Source organism: Macaca nemestrina, chromosome 17, assembly GCF_043159975.1.
Source record: "Macaca nemestrina isolate mMacNem1 chromosome 17, mMacNem.hap1, whole genome shotgun sequence".
Taxonomy (NCBI): Eukaryota; Metazoa; Chordata; class Mammalia; order Primates; family Cercopithecidae; genus Macaca; species Macaca nemestrina.
Window position 1 is genome coordinate 53,438,446 of NC_092141.1, and position 27,714 is coordinate 53,466,159.

General features: G+C 40.3%; 2 protein-coding genes across 20 annotated transcripts in view; one reads left to right on the forward strand and one right to left on the reverse strand.

Annotated features, from left to right (window-relative positions):
* PCT (phosphatidylcholine transfer protein) overlaps positions 1–27,714 on the reverse strand; it is a 304,249-nt gene that overhangs the window by 122,917 nt on the left and 153,618 nt on the right. The gene's annotated exons all lie outside the window — the stretch shown is intronic.
* LOC105476776 (transmembrane protein 100) lies at positions 9,658–21,780 on the forward strand. Of its 5 annotated transcripts, none has more exons than XM_011732953.2 (5): positions 15,831–15,911; positions 17,108–17,201; positions 18,160–18,293; positions 18,681–18,789; positions 20,263–21,780. In XM_011732953.2, the coding sequence occupies exon 5, from the start codon at positions 20,274–20,276 to the stop codon at positions 20,730–20,732; it is 459 nt and encodes a 152-aa protein (XP_011731255.1). In that variant the 5' UTR covers positions 15,831–15,911; positions 17,108–17,201; positions 18,160–18,293; positions 18,681–18,789; positions 20,263–20,273; the 3' UTR covers positions 20,733–21,780. The 5 variants fall into 5 exon arrangements, with proteins under 5 accessions (XP_070939013.1, XP_011731255.1, XP_024647024.1 ...); XM_024791256.2 differs by having other exon boundaries at positions 18,178–18,293; XM_071082912.1 differs by lacking the exons at positions 15,831–15,911; positions 18,160–18,293 and adding an exon at positions 9,658–9,678.

The window sequence follows — 27,714 nt, forward strand, 5'->3', positions numbered from 1 at the left end:
AGTCTACCACTTTCATTTTACAGATGAGGGAATTGAGGCACAAGGACACGTTGGATAATAACTTCGTTATTCAGTTAGTCAAACCATGTTTTCATACATCCATGAAGACCGAGAGTCCATGGTATATTTAGCCTGCTAACATAAGTAAAATAAGAACATGAAAATCAGATGTTAGGAAAGATGGGTTTACAGTTTTGCCTGTTAATACAGACACTTTATGTGAAACTTACTAAATAAAATTGACAGTTCAGAACACGAGGTTTGTTTGAATCCTGGAAGGGATCAGAGAATAAAGTCATCATTCACCTTTCTTCCAGTAACGGGATTCCACAGACAAGCTGGATGTATTGTATTACGAAGTCCCTTCCGCTCCCTGATTCATCATGGCAGGAGATCCAAGTTCAACACCAGGATATTTCAGCCCGAAAGTCTAGAGTTACACTTGGGCTATGATCCCCAGACTACAGAACTGCACCCTCATACTAATCAGCATAAATATCAGTGCCTTTTTTCCTGCACCTGAAATCTTCTCTTTATAGTGGAGGTCTCAAGTTTGGATCAGAGTCCTGGCTGTCTTTCTCTGGGAAAATAGACTATGCTCTAGGTGACTTCAGCAGACTTAATATAGACCACTTCCACCAGGGAAGATAACTTATTTGGGTGCCTCCTACTTGCTTTTTCACTAAGGTTGTGTGTCCATGAGGACAAATCAGATTTGTTTGGAAGTTTGAAAACCTTACAACTATATTTTTCTGCTTTCTTCAAACCCTGTATCTGATGTGTCAACAATGAAAACATTTATACTTCCCACATGGCTGAAATCTGTTCATTTCTTTCTATCTGGACTGCCCAACTAGCTGAAGCCACTATCAATGTTGCCCTGATGATTCAGTGACCTTCTGACATCTCCCTGCTGGATCCACTTCCTACACAGAGACAGAGAGAGTTGTGTTAAAATGCTAAGGAGATCATGCCACCCCCTCCCTAAAATCCTCCCATGACATCACGGAGCATTAAATATAATTCAGACTCCTTGCCTACAAAGTCCTGTGTTCTCTTTTCAACGCCCCCCCCCCCCGCCACCCCCAGGCTGTTCTCTCCACTTCACCTGTCCTCCTCAGCACTTCACCCATCCTTACCCTTTGGGTATCAGCTTGAGCACTCCTTCCATAGACTCTCCTCCCCTAGCCCCAATCCTCCCCCAACTCTTGTTTTTTTCAGCCTTTTCTTTTCTTCTTGCGTGAAATGTATTGCATTTATTATTGGACTTGTACCCCAGTGGGGGTAGGAGGAAAACAATACAAAGTAAATAAATAAATAAATATTAATTGCTTTCCAACACTAATCTCAGTAATTAGTTAAGTGTCTGTCTCCCGCATCAGAGCATAAGCTGGACAGTGAGACCTGCTACCCGACTCACCACTGCCTCCTGGGTCACTAGCACACACCTGGCACATAATAAGTATGCAAATATCTATTGGGTTAAATAATATAAGAATTCTGGATATGTATCTAGAATATATATATATATATATGTCCATACAGAGCGAGAGAGATTTGGATCTAGAGCTAGAGATACATGTGTGTGTGTGTGTATATATATACACACACATATTTATTTATAAATATGTATTTCATTTATCATTTATAAATTTATTATTTATAAATGATAAGTGAATTAGTCACCAAACTTAATTCTTTTGTTAGTTCTATTAGTTTTTAAGTTGGTCTCCTGTTTTCTAAATAGACAAACTTATTAGAAAACTTATTTTGTTTTCTAAATAGACAGTAAGGGGTAAAGGAGATAACTTTACCATAGCTTTTCTAATAGCTGTGCCCATCATTTTTCTTTCCCATGCTATTAAATGAGCTGGGCCGAAACAATGGTTTTCATAATGTCTCAGCAGATGCTCCTGGTGTCTTTGTAGGAGGTAGGGTAAACTAGCAGGTACAGAGCTCTAGGCTTTCTCATCTTTGCTTTACAAATAAAAGCTAAGTTGTTGGTTTTCTGCAGACGCTGAAGAAGTGTCTAAGGGAAGCAAAAGTTTTTATTTATTTATTTTTGTAGAGATGAGGATCTCGCTGTGTTGCCTAGGCTGGTCTCAAACTTAAAGGGCCTCAAGCCATCCTCCCATCTTGGCTTTCCAGAGTGCTGGCATTACAGGCATTGCACCTGGCCAGAGAGGCAAAGGGTTCTACTGATGAAAACAAACTTGACAATCACTGGGCTAGAACTCCCAAGCAATGTAAACAGTAGTATTGCAGTCTTTCTTGTCGTTTTAAAAACTACCATTTAGGCCAAGCACGGTGGCTCACGCCTGTAATCCCAGCACTTTGGGAGGCCAAGGTGGGCGGATCATGAGGTTAGAAGTTTGAGACCAGCCTGGCCAACATAGTGAAACCTCATCTCTACTAAAGATACAAAAAATTAGCCGGGCGTGGTGATGCGCGCCTGTAGTCGCAGCTACTCAGGGGGCTGAGGCAGGAGAATCGTTTGAACCCAGGAGGCGGAAGTTGCAGTGAGCCGAGATCGCGCCATTGCGCTCCAGCCTGGGCAACGGGGTAAGACTCTATCTCAAGAAAACAAAACAAAAAAAAAACAAGAAACAAAAAAGTACCATTTATTGACTGTATAATATGTGTCAGTGGCTATGCTCAGTACTTAAAAGTATATTATTTCACTACGAACCCAGTGAATTAAGTATCAGTATTTCCACTTAACAGGTTTAAATGAAACATTTAGGTTTAAGAAGACTAAAGGACAGCTCTACAGATACACAGAAAGTAAATATTACAAATGGGATTCAAATCCAGATCCCTCTATTGCAAGGCATTTCTCATAACCACGAAGCCAAATAAGGGCATCTATTTGGGGATTTTAAAAATACTTTTTTGTGCCATGCACGGTGGCTCGGGTCTATAGTCCCAGCTATTTGGGAGGCTGAGGCAGGAGGATCACTTGAGCCCAGGAATTGGAGGTTATAATGAGTTATGCTTGTGCCAGCCTGAGTGACAGAGTGAAACCCATCTCTAAAAACATAAAATTAAATTTAAAATTTAAAAAAAAAGTTTTTTCCTTTAGCATTTTCAAGATGGACTCACTGTATTTTTCAAAAATGGCCACAACAGTATTTCTCTTCCAACAAAATCTCTTGTATGACTTTAACACTCCTCTCACCAAGAGGTAGAGCCTATGTCCCTTCACCGTAAGTTGGAGCAGACTCTTCTGACTACATCAGAAGTGATGTTCGGTGACCAAGACTTGGTCATAAAAGATGACACAGCTTCCTGTTTCCTTTGGAGCTCTCTCAGAACCCAGAGATCATGCCACTCCCTCCCTAAAACTCTCCAATGACTTGACAGTGCATTAAATACAATTCAAACTCTTTGCTTCCAAAGTCAGAACTTGGACATCATTTTAGAACCCAGAACCCAGATACCTCTCCAGGAGGAAGCCCAAGCATCTTGTGAAGAGGATGCCTTGGAGAACATCCAAAGCACCTGGCCAACAGCCTGGTCTCAACAACTCTGGAGCTTGAGCTCCCTAGCTGCAGTTAACACCAACTTGCCAGCCATATCAAGGCATCCTCTTGAAAGTAGATCCTCGCACTCACACATCCAATCCTGCTGGGCTGTTCCAGCTAACACTATCTGGAGCAGAGATGAGCTGTCACATTGTTCTTTTAAGCCACTGATATTTGGGGTGGTTTATTATGCAGGAATAGATAACTAAAATAGAAGACATCCATCCTATATGACTGTCTTTCAAAAGAAGGAACGTTAGAAATGAAGAAATGAAATTGTTTTAAAAAGAAGAGAAAATCTTATTAATAGTTACTTTTAGGTTTTGAATAGATAGATCATGTATGTTAGTATACAGAAAAAAACTATTGCTAATTTTCTCTGTGTAAAATAAATATGGTAAGTTTATACTTCCTCTCACTAACATCTGCCATTTCCTGGATTTGCTTATACCTTATATATAAAAATCTGGATTAATATTGCGGTTTAAAACATGCATGTTCTCTGTAAAGAACTATATTTTTACATTTGTAAAATGTTTTTAAAGCATGACTTTATTGCTTACTTTGAGTACTGACTTGTAAACTACATATGCACTATTCATGAGTTCCTAATTTGATTTCATGTCCAAAATTCTGTAAACAGTGACTGCTTGGTATTCAGCTTTGGGGTAAATGGCTTGACTTCTATTCCCTTATAGAATACAAGAGGCTTTTAAAGTCTTGATTCTTATAGAAAGTTTTGTCTTTTATATTCAAGGATTTTGCCTGGATATACCTAGAAATGTGGGGATATTTTTTCCATTTCTTTTCAGTTAATCTTTTTAAGTATCAAATTTAAATATTTCTTTGGCTGAAAATGTTCTTCTTCTATTGTTTTCACCTTGTGTTCTTTCAGTTCCATTATATTCTCTGGAATTTCTACTTTGCATAGACTAAATCCCCCTTGGATTAGGAGCCCTTATTTCTTATCTTTTTCTTATTTTTATGTATTGGGATTTTAACTTCTTCACGACTGTCAACTCTCATTTTTGGAGGTGAAAAGTCTTCTTGAATTTTATTGAGAAAAAAATTTAAATCTTTACAAAATGCTCACTATTGTGTGCATACTAAATGTGCACCTAATACTGCATATTTGGATGCAATTTAGTAGGAAAGAATAAGCCGTACAGGAAATGGAATGACGCAGAAGTATTTAACAAAAGAGTGTGTATAGTGGGATTCGTGTCATTTGTAGCCCCCGAAATTAATTATTATCACTATTGGCCCTAGCTTCTATCATATATTCATGGAGAAGATGAGACATGAGAGGAAATATTTTTCAAAAGCAACAAGAAAAGCTGGAAACAGACTTAATATGTGCCCACAAAGATATTGTGGGACATCCTTGCAATGGAACACAATGTAGCCATTTCTGATGATCCATTTATTGACATGGAAAGAGTTTGCCATGGATAGTTAATACAAAAAGAGAAAATTTATACAAATTATATACAACATAATCCTATTTTTGTAAGAACAATAGCGTACATATTATATAGAGAAGATAGAGTGAAGATATAAAAAATATTGGTAGCTCTGTTGAAGGTGGAGTTGACGTGATTTTTATTTTCTACTTAGGTTTATCTATATTATCTCATTTTTCACATTATAGCTAGGTTTTCCTAGTGCCACTAAAAATAGAAAAAAAGACATCATGACTCTTTAAAGCAATAATTTGTGTTTTAATGACTTTCAGGTACAGGCTGGGGAAAATTGCTTTTGCTGTTGTTCAAAACAGTTAAATTTGCTAATTTAATACGGACTTGCAGTCGGTAGTCGGTAGAGGGCGCAGAAGAGAGAAGGAAGTGAGTGGGTAAAGCTGGTGTGTAGCTGGATTGAAAGGTTTCCTAACACTTAAAGGTTATTTTTATTTCCTTTTCACTCATTTATCCAAGAACATTTCTGAAAGCTCATAGAAGCCTAATTTCAGTTTGGCTATCACATAGCGAAATGTTTGGCATTATTTTATAGGGAAAGTCAAAACATATTCTTTTAGTGGGTATAGGGAACTAAAAATAATTGAGTGTCTAGTTTATGCCAGGCACTGACATATACTTTATACACTGCAGTCTCCTATTTAAAATTTATTTTGAAAAGTTTAATCATAGGTTATAAACAGATTAACACAGCCTTGAGAAGGATTTTTTTTTTCAAAGGATAGCAAATGATACATTAAGGTTAATGAGTACTATGAGTTGGCTGTGTCTCCACCCAAAGTTCATCTTGAATTGTGGTTCCCATAATCCCCACATGTCATGGGAGGAACCAGGTGGTGATAACGGAATCAAAGGGGGCAGTTTTCCCCATCCTGTTCTCATAATAGTGAGTTAGTTCTCATGAGATCTGATGGTTTTATAGGGAGCTTCCCCCTCCGGTGGGCATTCATTCTTCTCCTTGATGCTGCGTGTGAAAAAAGACATGTTTGCTTCCCCTTCTGCCATGATTGTAAGTTTCCTGAGGCCTCCCCAGTCATGCTGAACTGTGAGTCAATAAAACCTCTTTCCTTTATAAATTACCCAGTCTCAGACATGTCTTTATTAGCAGCATGAGAACAGACTAATATAATGAGCTAAAAAGGAAATATTCAAATAAGAATTTCCATGCCTCTAGGAAAAATATAGCAAAATGCACATTGAAAAATTTTTTCAAAGTGAACATACTTTACTGGGTAATATAGAAAACTGACTCGATTCTGATATAGTCAACAACAATTAAGTAGATCTCATATTAAGTGTTCTTAGCACAATACAATTTTAAATAAATAGATGTACCATAGTAAATGGGTATATACTCTCCCATAGCTAAATATATGCAAAAAATAAAAACTTGTTAATTACTCTAAACCTCGTGCTACTGTAAAAACAAATAGAACTCAGTGTTTTAAAAACAACATCTATCACGTCTTTCAGATGAAACATCTCCAAAGCCTATGCTGAAAGGAACTTACTATTTTAAGCTTAAAAGAGGGGACCATGATATAGGAAAGATTGGAGAATAAAAGATTAGTTGTGATACACTAAAAAGATAACAGAATGATTCAGGTTGCCTTTTTGAGATGATTAGAAACGCAAAGACAATGGTAATGAGTAAGTCGCTTAACCTCTTTAGGTTTCAATATTCCCAAGTCTAAAGTGAAAGAACTAGATTAGATAATTTCCAAGTCTTCTTGCTGCACTATCAGTATATGTGTTTAGGACTTTTTGACGCGTTTTTATAGAATGGTATAGTTTTTAAGTGCTTTTGTACTCTAAGTGTTTGAGGCATGAAATGGTTAACAAGAAAGCCTGGCCAGCTGCAGCTGGTGGGGGGTGGGGGTTGATGCTGGTGCAGGGAGAAGCACAGTCCACATTTCCATGCAACAGGGGTCCTTCTTAGCTGAACACAATCTGGAAGCTAATTATTTCTGTAAAAGTAGGGAGAGAGATACTGTACATAAATCAGCTTACCACAGTGCTGGGATAGCACGGAGGCAACAGTGATGGAATGGTCCAAGTACAAAAGGAAGTCATAAAATAATCAGAGAGAGAGAGAGAGACAAAGAGTCAGAGAGAGAGCGAGAGAGAGTGAGAGAGCGAGAGAGAGAGAGAGAGAGAGAGAGGAGAGAGAGAAACAGAGATACAGATAGACTGATAGAGACAGAGAAAGAAACAATGAGAGAGTGACAAAGCTCTTCTTGAAGGCAATAAATAATAGGAGAGGTATCCCATAGATGCAAAACCTGCTGATTTCCTATAACTGATATTAAGAGTCAGGAAGCAAGGAAGCAGCTGGCTGTCCCAGCACAGAGCAGAAAGGAACGAGGACAGAAGAGGGTGCAAAGAATGGGATTGGCAGTTCTTCAAGGACAGAAAATCATACAGCTCTGTAGTAGAGAAGGCTCGCTTATTTGGGCCTGGCTGAGTCTTTAGCAGGAGGCATAACGGATAGGGATGAGAGTGTTTGATCTTTAGGATATTCATAGTGTGTTGTACAGCATTATGTTAAAAGAATTATTTTAACAATTATGTTGGTCTCATTCCATATTGGAGGTTCAACCATTTTCAATAAGATTTCTTACATTTATAATGTTCTGCATTAATGAAATCTTCCAGCTATTGTTAAAGTGGATGATATTGTATGGGTGGCCCTCAACTTTCAATGTTATCCAGAGAAGGCAAACATGAGAGCAGCAACCTTTAGGTCATGTTACTGTAACCAGGCTTCTTCCTGCACTTTACACTTTCCCATACCTGCATAATGACCCAAATAAGCAAGGTGGACACTATTACCCTTCTTTTCCAAATAAGGGAAACTGAGGCACGGAGCTGTTAACTTATTTGTCCACAGTCACAACATTGCAAGCAGTAGAGCCAACCAAGATTGGCTAGGGCTTCTGACATCTAGTCCATCAATAAAGTTTTGCTTGAGAAATGTGTATTATATGTCTAACTATGCATTAGATGTTGTGCTTTAATGCAGGGGACACAAAGATTAATTCTGTACACTCGTTACTCTTGAGAAACTCTCAGTCTTTTAGATTAGAGAAGATAAACAAGCAAACAACTTCTTTCCATGCTATTTGTTGAGGGCTATGACACATGTAAGCACAGAGCAGTATTTTCAGCCAGGAACATTTTCCCGCCAGGGTGATTTGGCAATGTCTGAAGACATTCTTCGTTGTCACAACTGCGCAGGAGAGAAGGGGTTGCTACTGGCATGGAGTAGGTATAGGCCAGAGATGCTGCTAACCATTCTGCAATGAACAGGACAGCTCCTCACAATAAATAATTATCCAGCCTCAAATGTCAAAAGTACCCAGATTGAGAAACACTGGCATAAACATTACGGGAACATGGGGGAAGGGAACTCAAGCTGCCTAGTCTGAAAATAGAGGAGGACTTATCAGGGAAGGTTTCTAGAAGCAGGTGACGCTTAAGGTAGTCATGAAAAGATGAGTAGACAGCATCTTGAGTCTCCAAGAGTAGGAACCAACAAAGGATGACAAACATAAAATAATGTGCTGTTTGTGATTTGTAATTTGATCCAAGCTGGAGCTGAGGCTGGAAAGGAAGGGAGAGGCCAGCTCATGGGAAGACTTGTGTGTCATGCAGAGATTCGGGACCTCAGATGAGGGGGAATCATGGATGGGTTTTAAAGAGGGGTGAGGCCGGATTTGCAAACTTGATAGCTTGCTGTATTAGCATTAAGCAGAAGATCTCAAACCTCATGTGGATGCAGACAAGAAAACGCAAGTTCCTGACCTTTCAACACACACACACACACACACACACACACACACACACACACAAAATCCTGATGCAATAATGTAATAGGTCTGGGGTGGAGCCCAGACACCTGTATTTTTTGCAAGCACCCTGTATGATTCTGAGGCAGGTAGCACAAATCCTCCTTGGTGTACAGGACATATTTGACAGTGGTAAGATTGTAATTCTACCGAAAAGAAAACAAGAAAATTTAGAGAAGAGAGGAATATATATATATGGTGTTCTCTCTTTCTCTGCTTATGAGAACTGTGTGCTTATAAAGGAATCCACTGCATTGATGAAGTCACACAGCAGCCCAGCAGCTTCTTTCTGGATTCCGTGGGCTGGGAAGGGAGGAGCTCTAAGGAAATGCACACTCCATGTGATCAGAGCACACCCTCTTGGCAGCCTCAGGGCAGCCCAGTTGCTTCTACAAAACCAGGCAAAGTCCTGTGTCCAACAGCCTTGTTGGTCCAGCGGTACCTGCTTCCTGTTCCCAGAGAGATTCACCCTTGGGCTTTCCTATCAGTCTTCCCTAAAGTTGGCTGCTCCTGTGTCCTGTCGCATAAAACTGTGAACCGAGGTCTCCCACTTACGTCATGTCAGTCACAGCAGGGTGAGGCTCCACAAGTGTGAGTTCTGGCCCCTGCTGCTTTCCTTTCAAATGCAGTTTATGGTTTATTATGGTATTGGACGCCCCATGCTCCTTACTGCATTGGCTTTGGGTAAGAAAGAGTGAAAATTAGTGTGCAAACCCTGAAAACCAAAATTTCTGATCAGGGCTGAAGAAAACCTTCGTGCTGCAGTCAGTCTCTGAGCCAGAAGCCTGTGACTCTCTTCACATGGAAATAGATGAACATCCACAGTAAAAGGTCAGTGGCTTTGCTGACAGATGTTGCATCAGGGAATATTTTTTTTAAAAAGAGGCTTCCTACAGCTGTTCTGGTAGCTTGGGTAGTAGTGTTAGCTATTTCCCCAAGTTGTCTTGTCTCAGTTCTCTGATATTCTGAGCCCAGATAGGATTTTTTTTTTTAAAAGAAAAGACTAATAAAGTATCTACAGATGGAATCCTGAGATCTGACAATAGGGCACTCAGAAGTTGGGTGACTTGCCCAAGCCACGAAGAGGAAAGGAGAATCAAACTCAAGTTTCCTTACTTTCAGCTAATGGCTATTTTAATTGCACAACAATATTGGAGAGTCAGAAATGTTCATTTTATTGTGGAAGCGATCCAAAACCTTATGCTATAACCTAGATTCTAGAAAAAAGATGATCAAGCCTTATTAGCGCTATAAAAAAAAAAAAAAGGTAATCCAGCCCTATCAGTGCTGTAAAGAAAGTTTTGCAAACTAAGTTTAACTTAGAAAATAAACAGCAAGAAATAAATCAGTGAAGCAAGGTTTCCCTGAGACTACTGAGTCCATCATCCTGGAAGTCATCCAAAGTTATCAACGGCAGATTCACTAACTGGGTACAAATGTACAGTTGGAATTTAAAGTAGACTCGGTGCCCCTCTGTGTGCCCTGATGGAAGAAACATCGTGTTCTCATTCTGTGGCTGTGTACTCTCTGGGGATCATTGGTTTTACCAAGTTTTTACATTGCTTTTTCAAAGACAATAATGCCTGTTTCCTGTATAGTTTATTTAAGTAAACAAGAAGGAGACAGCAAAGTTCTGTCTCCTTTACAAAACGAGACTTTAAAATTTTTATCTAAAGAAAGAGAGCAAGAGATCTGTTCTCTGCATTGTTCCATAAGATAAGTTCATAAGATAAACAGTTCTATTTTGAACTCAGTTCAGTTGGGCAAATTGTTCTGTTTCCTACTACCCACACACATCATGAATATCAAAGACTTTTTAAGAGGATAAAAATGCTCCCAAAAGGTTTGTTGAACTAGTTCTATCCTCAATTAATATACCACTACAGAGGTTCTGTGGGAAGAGGATGGCATGTTTTTTCTCTGGTGAAGCAATCATTTTAAAACCCAAGAGATTATTTGAAGGCAAGTTTACTCCTCATGAGCTACAGAAAGCATGCCATCATTTGAACACAGAAACAGTATTCCACAGGGATTAGGGAGACATGCTTTGGCATCAATCAGACTTTGGTTCTAGTCCTAGGCACCATTTTCCAAATGTAATTGAATAATTATTATAATTACTATTCATTTATAAATGAATATTTATCACTATAATGATAAGGAATAATTAATGCACTTAGCACTAAATATCTGGGTACCTTAAAATAACCCATTTAAATAATTATCTAAGTTTTAAATTTACATCCGATTTCAATGTAGAGTCATTCTTTTATTTATTCATTGACTTATTTGGCAATGACTTTCTAAGCATGCAAAATTGATGATAATATCCTTGAGGAACTGGCAGATGATTTCCCAACCAACATGATCATGGTAAGCCCCTCAACATAAAGGCTTGCTTCCATTGCATGAGGCCCAAAACAGGACATTTCAAAATAAATCTGTAGTGGATTTGGATTGCTATTTTTTTAAAGCATTCACTCACGGGGGCAACATAAAATTAGTTCTTAGTAAGGCAAAAGCGTTTCTCCATATGTGAAGTGGCAAGACGAGAACCTTCTATATATTCCTTCTTCATGAGTAGTACCTTAGAGTGGTGGCCACTGGAGAAAATATTTTCATTACCAGAAAATATCTATGTAGTGCTTATTTTAAAATAATGTCTAACACTGTAAAAAAGAATTGTATAATTATGTTCTTATTTTCAAGGAATTTGAAATTGAACATATAATCAATACATTCTTTGCATATGGTCAGTAAAAATAAAGTCTCAAATTGGAATTCTCAAATTTTTTGTATTCTATGCAAAACATTAGCAATCTCACATCCTGTGCATATATATTGTATGTTTGTCAGCAATTGTGTGCATGCATATGCATGTGGAATGAAGTGAATTATAAAATTATTCATAATTTTACTGGAAATTTTATTTGTGAGCCTAAGACAGAATTTTTTGACAATTCAGACAATGCACCATAACTTACTAGTTAGGCAGTAATGCCAACCTTCTCCAGCATTTGCCTCTCCACTGGAGAAGTGAATAGCTATACTAACAAAATTATCACGTATTCCTCACCCCGCATCTACCCCTTGTCCTGACCTATTTCTGCTCACAGCAACCTCAAGCTGTTAATTACTTACGCTTTAAAACCTTACAAACTCCTCTCTCGATAACTTTCCCCACTTGAAATTCATTGCTGAGTTTTGCTGATTCTACCATTGCAGTGATTTCCTACCTGTCCACATTTCCCAATATCAGGTGCCCATTGCCTCTTACCTGGACAATCACAGAGGCATCCCAACTGGTGTCTCAACATGCTTTCCCTCTTCCCCACATTGACTTTTCCTAGGACATCCCAACACTCTACAATCAGTCTACTGTTTATAATGCGCAGAGCTGACTGTGCAATCCTGTTCAAAACCACACTGCTCTCAAAATAAAGTCCAAACTCGCCACTGAGGCGATAATCTGACCATAAACTATTTCCGGTCTTATTTTGATGGCTCTCTGCCTGCCCTGTGCTCTTCAAAATTCTGCCAAACAAGCTACTCAGTGCTCTTTGCAGAAGACTTGTATGTTTCAAAGCTATGCTTGAATACAGGCTGTTTCTTCCACCTAGAATCATGTTCTTTCCTTTTCTATTTATAATGGCAAATGCCTGTGTGCCATGAAGATTACAACCACCACCACACCCCACCCACTACACACACACCCCTAGGCCTGAATTGATTTCATCTTCCCTGGGCCTCCCACAGCCGTTTGTTATTCCTTCTAGAAAAGGATTACCCACATTGGTGTCCCGATGACTTTCCTGTTCTGGATGGTAAACTCCATGAAAACAGACACCATGCTTTGCCCACTGTTTTGCATCTGCTCAGCTAGAGCATTTAGCAAGTTCCTGGCACCCAAAGGAGCACAGGAAATAAAATGTTCCTGAAGGCAGAGGAATGGCCTAGGTGACTTTTGAAGTGGCCCGACTACTACGACATCTTCCATGGATTCTGTAGGTACCAGGCCTATGTCTGTCCCGGCCTCAAACCTACCCAAATCTGCTTAATGCAGCTCTATTTTAATACCCACATGTGTACAAGGCAAAATACATGGCTTAATCATTCTAGAAGCAATAGGTAACCCTTTTCAGAGCACTTTTCCCAAACTAAATCTAGTGACAGTACATCACCCTGAACCCAAGAAAATGAGACTTAAGCTAAACTTAGGAAAATGTATATACTCTAATTTTAAAAATGAATTCCCCACAACACAACATAGAAGAAGAAAGAGGTACCTAGATTTGAAACCTGGCTCTGCCACTTTCTCTATAAATAAAATACAAATAGCTGAGAGATGACTGTGTTATGGGTAGTGCATGTTAGATGCTTGTGTTAATGTGTCCCTTTCCTCTTCAAACTGAGCGTATTGTATGGGTCAGTTAAGAAGGCAGGAGGCCAGCTTCTGGAGTTAAACTCAGAAACAGTGCTAGTCTCTGAACCTCCATTTCATTTTTCTTTTTTCTTTTCTCCATTTCTTTCTCGGCAAAATAGAGAATCAAAAAGTTATTTGTGAAAAATATCCTCCATGCTCCTCTTACCAAGCCTGCAACTTAAAACCTATGGTTTAAACTGTACTTTCAATTATTTGGAGGAGGCCAGCACTGAGGAGCCCATCCTGAGCCAGTCATTTTAAGGCCAGTGCTACCTAACTTGGAAGTGGCTAATCCGGTCGGAAGGCATATTCTGCTCTGTGACTATGGAATGGAGAAAAGCTCACTGATCCTTACAGAGATACCATGGATTATCAGTTTTTAGGACACTGTACATGTTACAGGATCTTTTCCAATTTCCAGTACCGGATTGGTGTTGAAGCCTAGAAATTGTACACTGATTAGGAGTTGATTGGGTGTCACACAATGTTTATGTACGTCATTTTATGACCAGGACAAGTGATATTGGTCACCAGAGCCTAGGGGGAGATTTCTTCTGTAAACAGGCATCAAAGGGCTCCATGCTATCAGGTATAGGAAGGAGTGGCAAAGGGGTGAGGTCATTGTGGTCCCTTCCCTTCTCCTCCCTGAAAAAAAAAACAAAAAAAACCCAGTATGGTCTGTTTCCTGCAAGCCCCAAGCATATGTGACCCAGAGCTCACTCACTAAGGGAGGGTGAACCTAGGAGTGTGCATTTGTCTTAGGAAAGAAAGTGTCAGCCCAATTTGAGGTAACTGTCGAACTTTGGGCTTCCTCATCTTTGGCCTCCAAGGAATAACGTACATAAATATAAAATGTTATGCAAAATGTATGGGGTTGTATCAGGATGACAGGAATTTCAGTGTACATTCTGATTTTGAGACAAGAAAATTAATTCTTCTCATCTGAGACCAGAATGGCAATTAGTTCTTGTTGAAGTGAGAGATTATTTACTCAGCTCAATTTTTTATGTTTATATGATCTTTCATAGTTACTCAGAACAAAATGGGGTAAGAGAATGGAGATTACAATATGCATCTACAAGATGGATGCTTCCCTTTCTATATTCACATGGATCTTATGAGATTCCCATACCTAGAAATTGACCACCAATTAGTGAAATATATATTTCTATCTAAGGCACATTCATTGTTCCTTTTGGTACTATTAGATCTCTCTATTTAATGTCCTAGACCTCAAAGAAAAGTGCTTTGGAGGAGAAAAAAAGGAAAAGGGGAATAATAACATGATATCTGCTATCCAAAATGAACACAGAAGCACAGATCACTTTCCAAAATGTCCATGATTTCAGAACATAAATGCAGGCACACCCTTAAAAGAAGCATTAGAGAGGAGAAAACCTGGCCAGCTTCCCGAATCTCCCTGCATCAATTGGACTGGGTGATGACTGAGATCAAAGGCATGTGGTGATTGGACAGAGGGCCAAGAGGAACTGGCATCCTCAAGGCTGCTGGAAATTAGCCAGCTCAAACACACCAAGCAAAAGCAAATTGGAAATAAACACAGGCGAGTAATCAAATGCACGTGGGGGCATGCTTCACAAAATGCAAACTTTATGTGTTCCCAAAGGAGAAATTTCCAGATCTTCAACAGCATAAACTCAATGGGAAAATCAAAACATCCCCTTTTGCAACCTTAGAGCCTGCATCTTTGGCTTCCACTTTAGGGAAATGGGCAAAATGACCTCTTTGTCATAGTAGCCACCATGCTCCCTGCCCTCCTCCACTTCCAGGCCCCTCTCCCTTAAGAAACTTTGTCTCTCATTTTGTTTCTTAAAAAAAAAAAAAAAAAGAGATTTTCCCAATTTGGGGGCATTCTGTCTGGAACAGCAAATGTTCCCAGCTCTGCCATTTACAATGCCTTTGGTGGAAGGTCACCTCAGAGGTGTGATTTTTACTGAAAAATAATTTCACATAATTTCTATGGTGCCTTGACATCCTCTGATGAAGGGCACCAATAGGACCACCCCTCTGACGTTATGGAGAGGGTCCGCTCAGCCACCAAATGCAATTTTCACCACTGATCTTTATCTTCCTTGTACTCCTTTTATTACCTGCATGTCATGGTGAAAGAGGATAGTTTATGGTCCTATTCCCCTACATACACACTTTCCAACCCCATACTCCCTTAGAAATATAGAGCAAATATTACAAATTCTTTTATGCAGGTCTGATTCACAGAGGGAGAGCATCAGAATGAGGGCTTTGGATAGAAAAAATCTTGCAAATTGGTGCCTGAATAAAGATATAAAAAGAGAGAAGTGAAGGAAGATATTCTTTTCAAACTTGATGCCCTTTCTCGCTCTCTCTATGTGCATATATATAATACACACACACACACACACACACACACACACACACACACACACACACATATGGATTACATTTTCATGGAGGAAAGCAGAGTAAAATCCAGCAGCATTTAAGGGATTTCCTCTCACCAAATTGTCTCCGATCCCTTAATTGTGTTTAAGCCTTGCTGAGTACTTTGTTTACGGTCCCTAGTGTGGTGATTTGCATCCCCTTCTCTGGGTTGCTCTTGGCGGGGCAGGCAGCTGTCTCAGTCTAACTCTAGCTGGGAAAGGTAAGGATCTTTGCTTTGCTCTTTGAAAGATCTGGGAAGGAAATGTTTAATGCCTACGGGGGTTAGGGGCATAGATACAATTCATGCATTGGAGGCTTTGAGAAAAGTTCTCCAAACTTAAAGGAGTCTCCTAAAGCCATGTGCTTTAGAAAGAGCTAGAGAGATTTCCTCTTCCTTGTGAAAACAGAGGGCTTACAGAAATAAGGCTGGTCACATTGTGGATGAAATTTTGCATTTGGGGGCAGGTGTCCCTGAAGGATGCCCAGGGGTGTTTCATACCTTATAGACACAGAGTGCAAGGAGGAATAAACATTCAGAGGCAACAGGCATAGATCACTAGGAATTCTCTTTGAATTTCAATTTGAAGAGGTAAAGTCGGTTAAAGCGTGTGTCAGTGGTTAGGATGACAGGCATCTATTCTTCTGATACAATTTCTGCTTTCTACCAAACCTTTCTACCTCTTTGAATTTAATATACAAATCATCAGTTGTCTACTCAGAGTCTAGAGATGGGTAACTGTGTATCAAGGCAGGTGCACAGACCGTGCGAAGGAGCATTGGTGTGAATGAGGCACCTGAGCCTGACAAGGTTGAAGAAAGCTTTGGTATTGGAAGTGATGATAGCTTCGCACATGCTCCCAGGGCACAGACACACTCACTGTGCCTCACTGTAGACTCAGTCAAGGGCTTACCATGAAAAAAGGTGCCATTGTCCTCTCTCTAGAAGTTCAGTTTTTGCACCTTTCGCTTTGGTAACAGGAAAGCATGTTTTCAACAGAATAAGGTGATATTCAGAGCTTCGGTGCGGTTATTGGGCTATCTTGCAGGTGAAGTGGTACTAGAAAATAGAGGGGAATTGCCCTCAAGGGCCAGAGTTTCCAGGTGAGAAGACAGCTCTGTTAAGGAGCTTCTCAAGAACCTCCATTGGACGTAGCGAGCGGCCCCCATCTCACCATCTTCCAGGGGCAACTTTGGCAAGTTCTGAAATGCCCTGGTTCTAAGTATTCCTGACCCTCAACACCAAGTGACAGCACTCCTCAGGGACGAAGGCTGTCTCTTTAGGTCTGACATTTTTGAAGTGTGAGGATCATGGCGACCAAGGTCCTCCGGGTACTTGCCATGATTCCCCCAAACCTCAGGGACTTTTCAACTTTATTTTTTATAATGACATAACCCTCTGTTTGGCTTTCATTCTAGAATAAATAACTTCCGGTCCCTCTCTTTTTGTGACAAGTCATCAGGGTATTGCTACAACGCAAGGCTGGAGAGACCGTGCTGTGGTAAAGGAGAGGTAAGATGTTGAGAACATCCAAGCCCTTTGCCAGCAATTAGAGAAACATAACAATTTGACAGAAAGACAGAAAACAAATCTCTTCCAAGAGTTAATTTGGATTTATGGTTCACAGTATTAATTAGAAGGGGTTATTAACACATGTGCAGATGAAGAAAATGGAGGATGAAAAACTTTTAACTACAAAGTGTAGGATGAGGTCCCAGTATTTTCTCCTCAAAAAGACAATCTTGGGCTTTATGTATTTCAAGGTTTTAAAATGTTCGCAGTTTGTCTGTAAGAAACGATAAACCTATAAAGCCACTTACAGGTTTATGGGGGTGGGAAATAGATGTTTAACTTTATTGTTTGAGCGTATGATGTGTCAAGCTGTATATGTTTGAATGTTTAAAATACCTTGTTTCTTAAAGTGGGCCAAGGAACAGAGGTCTTGACATAGGTAGGAGCTTGTTACAGACTTACTGAATCAGAATCTAAGTTTAACAATCTCCCCAGATGATATATGTATCTACTGAAGACTAGGGTTCAAACCAAGGGTTTCTCTGTTACTGGGTGATCTTCGTTAAATTCCTTAACCTCTCTGAGCCTGTTTCCTCATTTATGAACTAGTGAGAATTAATGTTAATGTGTGACATTTCTTAATATTGTGCCATGTCCAGAGTAGGTGCTCTATAAATGGTAGCAATTATCATGATGATGATAATCTTGGCGCTGCTAAAGTTACCTCCTTGCAAGAGCAGTAAACAATCATGTTTAAATCAATGTGACTGCCTTCCCCCCTTAACCGCAAACATTTGTGCCTCCCACCCTCATTCCTAAATGAATTAACACTGAACAAGTGGGGTTTTAAGCTTCAGATGACTATCACGCACATATAAATAAAGAATAATGGGAAAACCTAGGAACATGGATTTTTGCTGGCTTAGAGACTGAATTCAGCTGCCCCATGACTTCACAGCTGTTTCTGCCGCCCTAGAGTGTCTGTCCCCTCAGCTCTGTCCCCTCAGCCGGGTCTGCAACGCTGACTCTGGGATTTTCTTATAAAAATGCCTGATGGACGGGAGGAAGATCTGGAGGTCGGCAGGGGAAAAAGTGAGTCATTCAAATTCACAAAGCAGTCCGCTTAGTAAATGCTGCAAGAGAAAGAAAAGTAAAAGCTGGCTCCTGTCTCTGGGGTATCTGTAGAAATGATTCGGACTTATCATGTCACTGAGCAAAGTTGGGGGAAGCCAAAACTCAGAATCTGCTGGCAAGGAAAAGAACGAAGGAAAAAAAAAAAAAATGTTAGGGAGGGGCAAACTGGAGGGGGAGGGAATAAAAAGAGAGAGGGAGGGAAAGACAAGCGTCATTTAGGAACAGAGGTAGCCTGAAAGCAGCAGGAACTCCAGGATTCCAAACCAGACCAGACCTTATAGTAAAGTATTTTTACATCTTTTCTTTTCCCCAGAAGAGATCCCTAACCTATTATTTTATTGACAGCCTTGCTGTTAGAGGCTCTTTCCCAGAAGTTGGACGAAGAGACTCAAGCGTTGCTGTTTCTTCCCTTCCAAGTCAAGTGGTTACTCTGGTAATGGATTGCCTCTCGGAGGTGAGTGTAAGTAATTTGGGGACAGATCTTGATTTTTAGATTAGCTCAATCTCAGCTTTGGGGTGAAGATATCTTTTTCGGACATAATCTCAAGTATCTTTTAACTGGCCTCACCAGAAGTCAGGGTGTCATTGGACAACAGTGATTAATTAGTTTGGTGATTAAAAATGACATGTGAGTATGCAGCTCTAAGATTGAGTTCCTTGCTCAGGGAGTGATATTTTGACTTTCCAGAGCAGGGAAGAACCAGTGATGTTTGATCTGGAGTTGAATTTATTTTCAGTGGATGCTTAATATATTCAAAATATTAATCTCATTGAAACAGTCTCAAGTATCTTTCTTTAAACTTGTTCAGTAACTACAACTGCTCAACTGTGTAGCAGCTAGACGGCTTTTTGAGAATGGAAGACAGTGACTCAACCATGTCTGGGCAGCAGACACGTTTTCACTGATTTCTCATAGACAGCATTTCAACCAGATGCTTTTGATCAAAAGTCTCAAGCTTTGTCCTGAAATGTTCAGGTTCAAAATACTTAGAAAGCATCATTGCAGCAAGTTTTATACACAAGGGCATGGAAGAAAATGAGATTTCCTGAAAACCTAGCATGCTTATTTGTTTCCGCACGTTGTAGTATATACATAATATCAAAATTTTGTGTTGAGCTTAATAGAAAATTTGTGTATTGATAACTAATTACTCTAATAATTGATTTTATTTTTGCCAGGAGAAAGCACAAAATTATATCCTATGAAGGGGTTGAATTTTTTTTTCTTATTTTTTCTCTGTCATAGCAGATTGGAAGATAGTGTTACATTTCAGATCACAAATCCCCACCTCATTGTCAATGAATTTTTTGCTGAACTGTGCACCTAAAATGGTTAATAAAAAGATGTCAGGGAGCAGGTTGCACTGTGTTTAATAGTAACACAATAAAGATTTTTTGACTGTCATTCAATGGAGAAGAACATCATTTATTGCTGGCCACTTGCCTTGACATTGATTTTGTGGGCAGCGAATAGGTGACAGTTTGGAAAGAATGCATGTTATGCCCAGCAAGATTGGTGGAGTCTGAGTTGCTGTAAGTTCTGGGATTAACGGTGTGAAATATTGTTTGTAATGTATTCTCCTCTTGAATGAAACCATTTTTGGATTAGGATTCAGGCATTTCTGTGTGTTTAGAGGAAGGAGAAGCAATAGACAAAGGAGAAAAGCTTGTAAAACATTTGTAGACCGCCAGGGTATATTAAACACTGTAAGTGCTTCCTGCTTTTTCTGTCTTCCCTTCACGTGCATCTGCTTCATCTTATTTTTTGCCTAAATGCAAAGAAAATGCAACCAATTCAAAAAAAGAGTAAAGTTGCTTTTCACATGGATCTATGCCTCCTGGAAAAGAGGTGCCTCCCCAGCTTTTTATTTCTGCTTGCAGGGTTCATTCTGATACATGTAGCTGACATGTCCTGTTATCTTCACAGCTTTCACCCTGATGAGACTGTCCAGATCTAGTCTGCAAACCCACCTTAGAAGCACTGTTGTAAAAATGACTGAAGAGCCCATCAAGGAGATCCTGGGAGCCCCAAAGGCTCACATGGCGGCGACAATGGAGAAGAGCCCCAAGAGTGAAGTCGTGGTCACCACAGTCCCTCTGGTCAGTGAGATTCAGTTGATGGCTGCTACAGGGGGTACCGAGCTCTCCTGCTACCGCTGCATCATCCCCTTCGCTGTGGTTGTCTTCATCGCTGGCATCGTGGTCACCGCGGTGGCTTACAGCTTCAATTCCCATGGCTCCGTCATCTCCATCTTTGGCCTGGTTGTTCTGTCATCTGGACTTTTTTTACTAGCCTCCAGCGCCTTGTGCTGGAAAGTGAGACAAAGGAGCAAGAAAGCCAAGAGACGGGAGAGTCAGACAGCTCTCGTGGCAAATCAGAGAAGCTTGTTTGCTTGAGACTGAATAAGACCAAATGGGCTATTGGGCCTGGAAAACCTGCTCTGACTTTGTCACCCAATTCACCCAGAACCATGGTGGGAGAGAACAGATTTGGCATTGGAGCAGACTGGAAGAACAGGGGTGGGAGGGTGGAGGGGCTTCTCCTTTGTGAGGAATGACTCATGTCTTCTTTAACGACAAACTTAATCCTAAGGGCTATTTCTGAGACTGCAAAATCAGCTTTCTATTTACATTAAACATTTTGGGGGTCATGGGAGTACACGGCATTAGACAGCGTTTGGTTCACCCTGTAAAGTAGCCAAGAAAAGATGAGAAAATAACAAGATAGGCCTGGCACACTAGACATTTGCCTCCAAAAGAAATAACCCACAGTCTTAAGATGTACCATAAAAATGTTCTGCCAAGGATCTAAATTACCTTGGGCTTCGCATATATCTATGAAATTCTGTGATAATTTTTTGCAATACATTGATTCACTGGCATCTGTTTTTATTTTTCACTTTTAATAACTCATCACTGGTGGTACTTTATCTTGAAGAGTAAACTAATATTTTTTATATTTTAACATTGGACAGTTTTAGCCAGTTGTAATGATGTGTCAGAAGTAAAGAAAAACCCATTAAAGGTCTAGCTAATAGATGCTGTTGGGGGTTAAATTAATAGTAAAATAATCCAATAGAGCACTTTTGATGATTTTTATATAAAAATCAAGTGTACATTTCATTCAGAATAATAAATACTTATTGCTGCTAAAACTTCTTAAATGGTTGTTTCTGTTGTAGTTATTTCTATTGCAGTTCCAAATTGCTATATTCCCTTGTCTCATTTGCAAGTTCTCAATTATATTTCTCTCAAATGGACAGGTTCCTTCTTCTTTACTGGAGGATTTTTGTTTTTATCATATTGGTTTTTCATTACTTCTGAATAGTCTTAATTACGTTTACTGAATTCTAAAGGAGTTCTGTGCTATTATAATTAGGAAATCAATGTCTTTGGTCAGGAACTTTATAATGTGCTATTAAATGTATATTACATTTTTGTGGAATCAGTTGTTAATTATTTGCTTAACACATACACAAGCACCAACTATATGCCGGGCATAATGTGGATTCTCAGGCTTCTTACTCAGTTAGATCTAATACAATGCAAATAAAGTTACTGCTTGAATTCTTCATTGGACATTGAGCTAGTCCACAGCTAGGACTCTACCCTATAACTCCAGCCAGAAATACAGCTCATTCATTTAGTTTAAACCATCTTAAACTAGAATAGAAAGATAGGCATGAAGGTTTCTTAAAACTTGGAAAACAAAATCAGCCTAGCATAGGACAGTCATTGAAAGTCTTTCTATCCAGGAATTTAATTAAACATGGCAGGAGCCCTTGAGCCCTTACTACTCCCTCTTGCACAGGTAGTTTTTGTAAGTGGAAACACCCTAATAATGACTTTGCAGGTCAGATGGTGTCACATACAGATCAACATTCCTCCCAACCAAATGCAAGTTTAGGGGGCTGTGCTCATTTCAATGCAAGTGACTCTGTGCCTTCACATACCTCTTCTCTGTGCAAAGACATTCAAAGCCCTTTCCCACCTCCCCCCGCCGCCACATTGCTGTATGAATAAATTACTCAGACAAGGTTCAAGATTCTCTAGTCTGATCCAAAAGGGTGTATCCAGTTTTCATGCTCATTCTAACCCCCAAACCTCCTTATGAGTTAGCCAGAATAGACTATTCACCATTCTTGCACCCGACTCTGGTTTTCCTGCTCTATGTCTGTCCAAACTTGTGTTTTTCCTAGCTCATAATGCATTGTTTCCTTGATTTTAATCTGCCCAAATCCTGCTTCTCATCAGCACTCAGCTCAAATGCTACATCTTCCCGGAAGCCTTCCCTTTTATCTGAATGTAAATGCTCTTTTGTGAGTTCATCTTTTATTCTCTGATGGCACCTTTTATTTTCTGTCGTGTTCGTGGCCTAAGTGTTATCCTTATTCCAAAGCTCCTTAGAAGTGTGTGATAGATCCTCTTTTTACCCCTAGTGTAATACCTAACATAATGGTTTAAGCAGATTAAGTATTCAATAAGTACCTAATTAAGGTGCTAAATGAGCCAAAGAATAAAAAATCACAAAGTGAATGGTTTATCCAGAATTATAGTCCATCCTAAACTCGTTAAAGAAAAAGGTTTAGTTCTCATTTTTCCCCCAAAGAGGCCATCTCACTCTCTATTATGCCTCTACGGTAAGCAGCAGTTGGAGGTGAATATTTACTCTCTATACTTCTCTAGCCTGACCTGGCCTTCAAAATGCTTGAAAAGCAAACTCATGATTTCCGGCCACCAGGGGGCCCCATGCTGCTATTTGAGTCCCAAAAGAAACAGTTCTATGGAAAGACCTAAATTGTAATGACCAAAATGGGATCAGATCTCTCCTAGATGTGAGGAGTTGGTGGAGATTCCCCATTTATCCCACCCTTACACACTTCCCTAAGTCACTTCACAGTGGCTATCTAGCGGTTCTGTTAGTACAGGAAAGACATGCTCCGTTTAGGGAGCTTCTAGTCACATTAAAAGGTATATACTATTACAGTGTAAGACACAGAGATAGTTCTACACACTGTGAATCCCAACTCCCACGAAGTGAATAAACCCAAATTGAGATTGCAGATTATCACAATTATATCATAACATGTCTTTATTGGGTAAGGTCTATCTTTACAAATGGTTGTATTATATACAAATTTATGCAGATGTTTAATGAATGCACATAAAATGCATGCATAAATGTATTAAAAAGATAATCTGACTCCTCCCCAGAATATCAGAAACCAGCTGTATCACCTAGTGGAATTCCCCCTAAACCCACACATCCCAGAGTGCATAGAAACAACTTTTAGCCTTTTTCTGTGCAGCTGGTCTCTGGCCCAGGTGAGAACCACAGCTGCGTGGTGGCTCTGCTCTCCCCACCTTACTATCTTGGTTAATCTAGGGAATTTCGCCTAGAGAAACTACACAAAGAGATCACGTGATAGCAAAGAAATTTGAGGCCAGAGGATGAACCCCAAAGAGATAGATCACAAACCCTCAAACCTACTTTCCACCCCCACCATCCCTAACGAGAAAGAGAGGAATACAGGAGAGAGACAGAGAGAGATGTTAAATAGATGATAGATATCCTGGTCTCCAGGGAAGTCTTATGGTTTTGAACTTGGAAGATCTTGATATTAAAGTGCTTGATAGCGTAACAGGACTCAACTGTACCTGATACTCTTCACCACACCCTGAGGCTAGGAGCATACATGCCCACTGCACTTTACAATTGAGGAAACTACAGTTCAGAGAGGTTAAGCTACTGTTCACCTATGATCTCATAGCAGGCAAGCCCTAGCACCAGGACCAATATGTTGACCAGACATTGTAGTTGCCTCAGTGTCTTAAACCTTTGGGCTGCTATAACAAAAGTACCACAGACTGGGTGACTTATAAACAACAGAAATGTTTCTCTCTCACAGTTCTGAAGGCTGCGAAGTCCAATATCAAGGTGCCAGTATGTTCCATGTCTGGGGAAGGCCCACTCTCTGGTTCATAAGTGAAGCCTTCTTGCTGTGCCCTCGGATGGTAGAAGGGGCGAAGGAGTTCTCTGTGGCCTGTTTTACAAGGGTGGTAGTGCTATTCAAGAGAATTTCACCTTCATAACCGAATCAACTCCCAAAAGCCCCACCTCCAAATATCACATTGAAGATTAGGTTTCAACATATAAATTGGGGGATGGAAGGGAACAGATATTCAGTCTATAGCACCCAATTGTTTTTTGTTTTTTTGTTTGTTTTCTTTTTTGAGATGGAGTCTCACTCTATTGCCCAGGCTGGAGTGCAATGGTGCGATCTCGGCTCACTGCAACCTCCGCCTTCTGGGTTCAAGTGATTCTTCTACCTCAGCCTCCTGAGTAGCTGGGATTACAGGTGCCCGCCACCATGCCTAGCTAATTTTGTGTGTGTGTTTTAGTAGAGACAGGGTTTCACCATATTGGTTAGGCTGGTCCCCAACTCCTGACCTCGTGATCCACCTCCTCCGCCTGCCAAAGTGCTGGGATTACAGGTGTGAGCCACCACGCCCGGCCTACAGCACCCAGTTTTATGCTTAGCCATAACCAAAATCATTTCCAGAATGTCTCTTTAGCAAAAGGAGACAATACAGGTATTACAACACCTACTTTTGAAAAACTCTTGTTAAAGTATAATTTACACAGAGAAAGTTGTACAGCTCAATGAATTTTCATAAACTTGTGGAATTAACATCCAGACAAAGATACTGAATATTGCCAGCACCCAAAAGCTCCCTTTGTATCTACTTTCCATCAGTATCTCTCCAGGCGAAACCACTATCTGGCCTCTAACACCCAGAGTTGTGTTGCCTGGTTTTTAACTTTGCATCGGTGGAATCATATCAAGTATACTATTTGTTCCTGGCTTCTTCTTGCAACATTATGTTTATGAGCTACAATCTATATTGTTGTATGTAGTTATAAATGGTTCATTCTTATTGCTGTGTAGAATTCCGTTGTATAAATATGGTATCATTTATTTATTATTTCTACTGTTGATAAACATTTGGATAGTTTCTGTTTTTTAACGACTCAAGATAGGCCAGCCTCTAACAGGGCACCACACGATCCTGGACTCCTGGTATTCACACGATTCTGTGGTCTCCTCCCACGCTGTCCCAGAGTTGGTTTGTGTAAACAATAGAATATGGCAGAAGGGATAGAAGTTGACTACCAAGACTAGATTATGAAAGATACTTTGGCATCTTGGTTTTTCTCTCTTTTGATTGCTCCCACTCTCCCTCTCTCCCTCTTTCTCTGAGGGAAGCCATCTACCATGTCCTAAGGACACCCAGGCAGCCATGGAGGGGCCCATGTGGTGATAAACTGAGGCCTCCAGCCAACAACTAGAGAACTAAAAACTGCCAGCTACTACCTGAGTGAGCGTGGAGATGGATCTTTCCCAGGGGAATCTTCCAAGGACTGTGTTCCCGGATGACAGCTTGACAGACCTCACGAGAGACCCACCCAGCCAGGGCTGCACTGTGACTTTATGGGACCTACGCACTTTTGTCTTTGTGTGCCCCTTCCTCCGTTACAACAAAAAGGAAGTATCTCACTGACTGGAAGGAGGAAATTGTACTAACAAGCATCGTGGGCCCTAGGCCTGGTGCCTGCTGTACCTAACCTTGGCCCTGAACCCAGCTACGTTATTCCCAAATTGCTCAGCCACAGAAACTGTGAGATAATAAAGGTCTGTTGTTTTAAGTTGCTAAGTTTGGGGGTAATATGTTCTGTAGCAGTAGGTAGCTAATATTGTGCTATGAAGAAATTTCTTCTACATGATTTTTGATGTATGTATGTGCATGTTTCTGTTGAGGGTAGACCTAGGTGTGAAATTCCTGGATCAAAGGACAGTATGTGTTCAGTCTTATTGCCAGAAAGTTTTCCAAAGTAGTAGAATTAATGTGCTCTTCCGCCAGCACTCTTGAGTCTGGATGCACTACATCTTCAGCCATTTTTTAGTATTTTTCATCTTTTTTTTCATTTTAGCGATTTTTATGGGTATAACATCTGCTTTATAAGTATTGAGAAAGGAGACGTAGCACAAGAATGTGGGCTTGATAGGGCAGAGCAAGTTAGGGACAGGAGAAGGATTTGGAATGGTGAAATAGGATTTAAATTTGGACTTTGGAGGAGCAAAGCAGTGAGAGAGAAATTCTTGGGGAAGTGCTCTGGAGATCAGGAAACCAAACTAGAGACTGGAAGTTTAAGTCGTCACAGTCCCAGCTTCAGCATTTATCAAGCATTCACTATGCTCCAAAGGTCATATTCTGAGCTCCACATGAAATATCTCATTTGATCCTCACAGCTGTCCAGTGAAATAGATACCATTATTGCCTTCATTTCACAGATAAGGAAACTGAGACACAGATGAAGCCAATTAATTGAGATCACATAATGAGCACAACTTAGGGCCTGAGTTCAAATCCAGAACCCACTCACTTAGCCACGCTGCCTATCCTGCCTGGTACACAGTAAACTGTCAGTACCTGGTTCTTGAAGGAATGTCTCACGTAGAAGCTGAGCAACACAGTCTCAGGAGTCTAAGCTAAAGAGTGGGGCTAGGTGGAGTGACTCAAGCCTGTAATCCCAGCACTTTGGGAGGCTGAGGCAGGTGGATCACGAGGTCAGGAGTTCAAAACCAGCCTGGCAAACATGGTGAAACCCAGTCTGTACTAAAAATACAAGAAAATTAACCTGGCGTGATGGCGGGTGCCTGTAATCCCAGCTACTCAGGAGGCTGAGGCAGGAGAATCGCTTGAAACCAGAAGGCAGAGGTTGCAGTGAGCCGAGATCGCACCACTGTACTCCAGCCTGGATGAAAGAGCAAAAAACTCTGTCTCCAAAAAAACAAACAAACAAAAAAGAATAAGGTCAGCAACAGTTTTGAAAAACCCAGACTAAAATTAGAGATTATTATGGAATGATTTGCCATATGAAGCCAGGACTTTTTCTGACAACCTCCACCTATTTGTAGCATTTAACAAATATCAAAACACTCTCTCCTGAGTCTCATGAGGCTCAGGACCCCAGCCACATCTTCTGCCACCAAAGATATGGCTGATGCTTTCATTCTCATCCTCCTTGAGTTTCTCTTGTGGAAAATTCAAAATTCAGAATATACGCCAGCCTCAGCCTGCCACTAGAGGCACAGTGTGAAGGAAGTACATATCTGGAAACCATAACACATGTCAGGGGAAATCAAAGAAGACTTCCTGCAGGTGGTGACTTGACAAGCCCACCTTCCTGGTTAACTCCTTTATCAGGACAGATAAAGGAGTTAACCAGGTGATGGGAATCAAGGAGGAGCAATGAGGAGCATTGACAGAGGGAACACCATGAGTGAACAGCGACAGGTGACGGTGAGAGCTAGCC

Coding starts and splice junctions, on each gene's coding strand:
- LOC105476776 (XM_071082912.1), top strand. CDS start 20,274: ATGAGACTGTCCAGATCTAGTCTGCAAACCCACCTTAGAAGCACTGTT.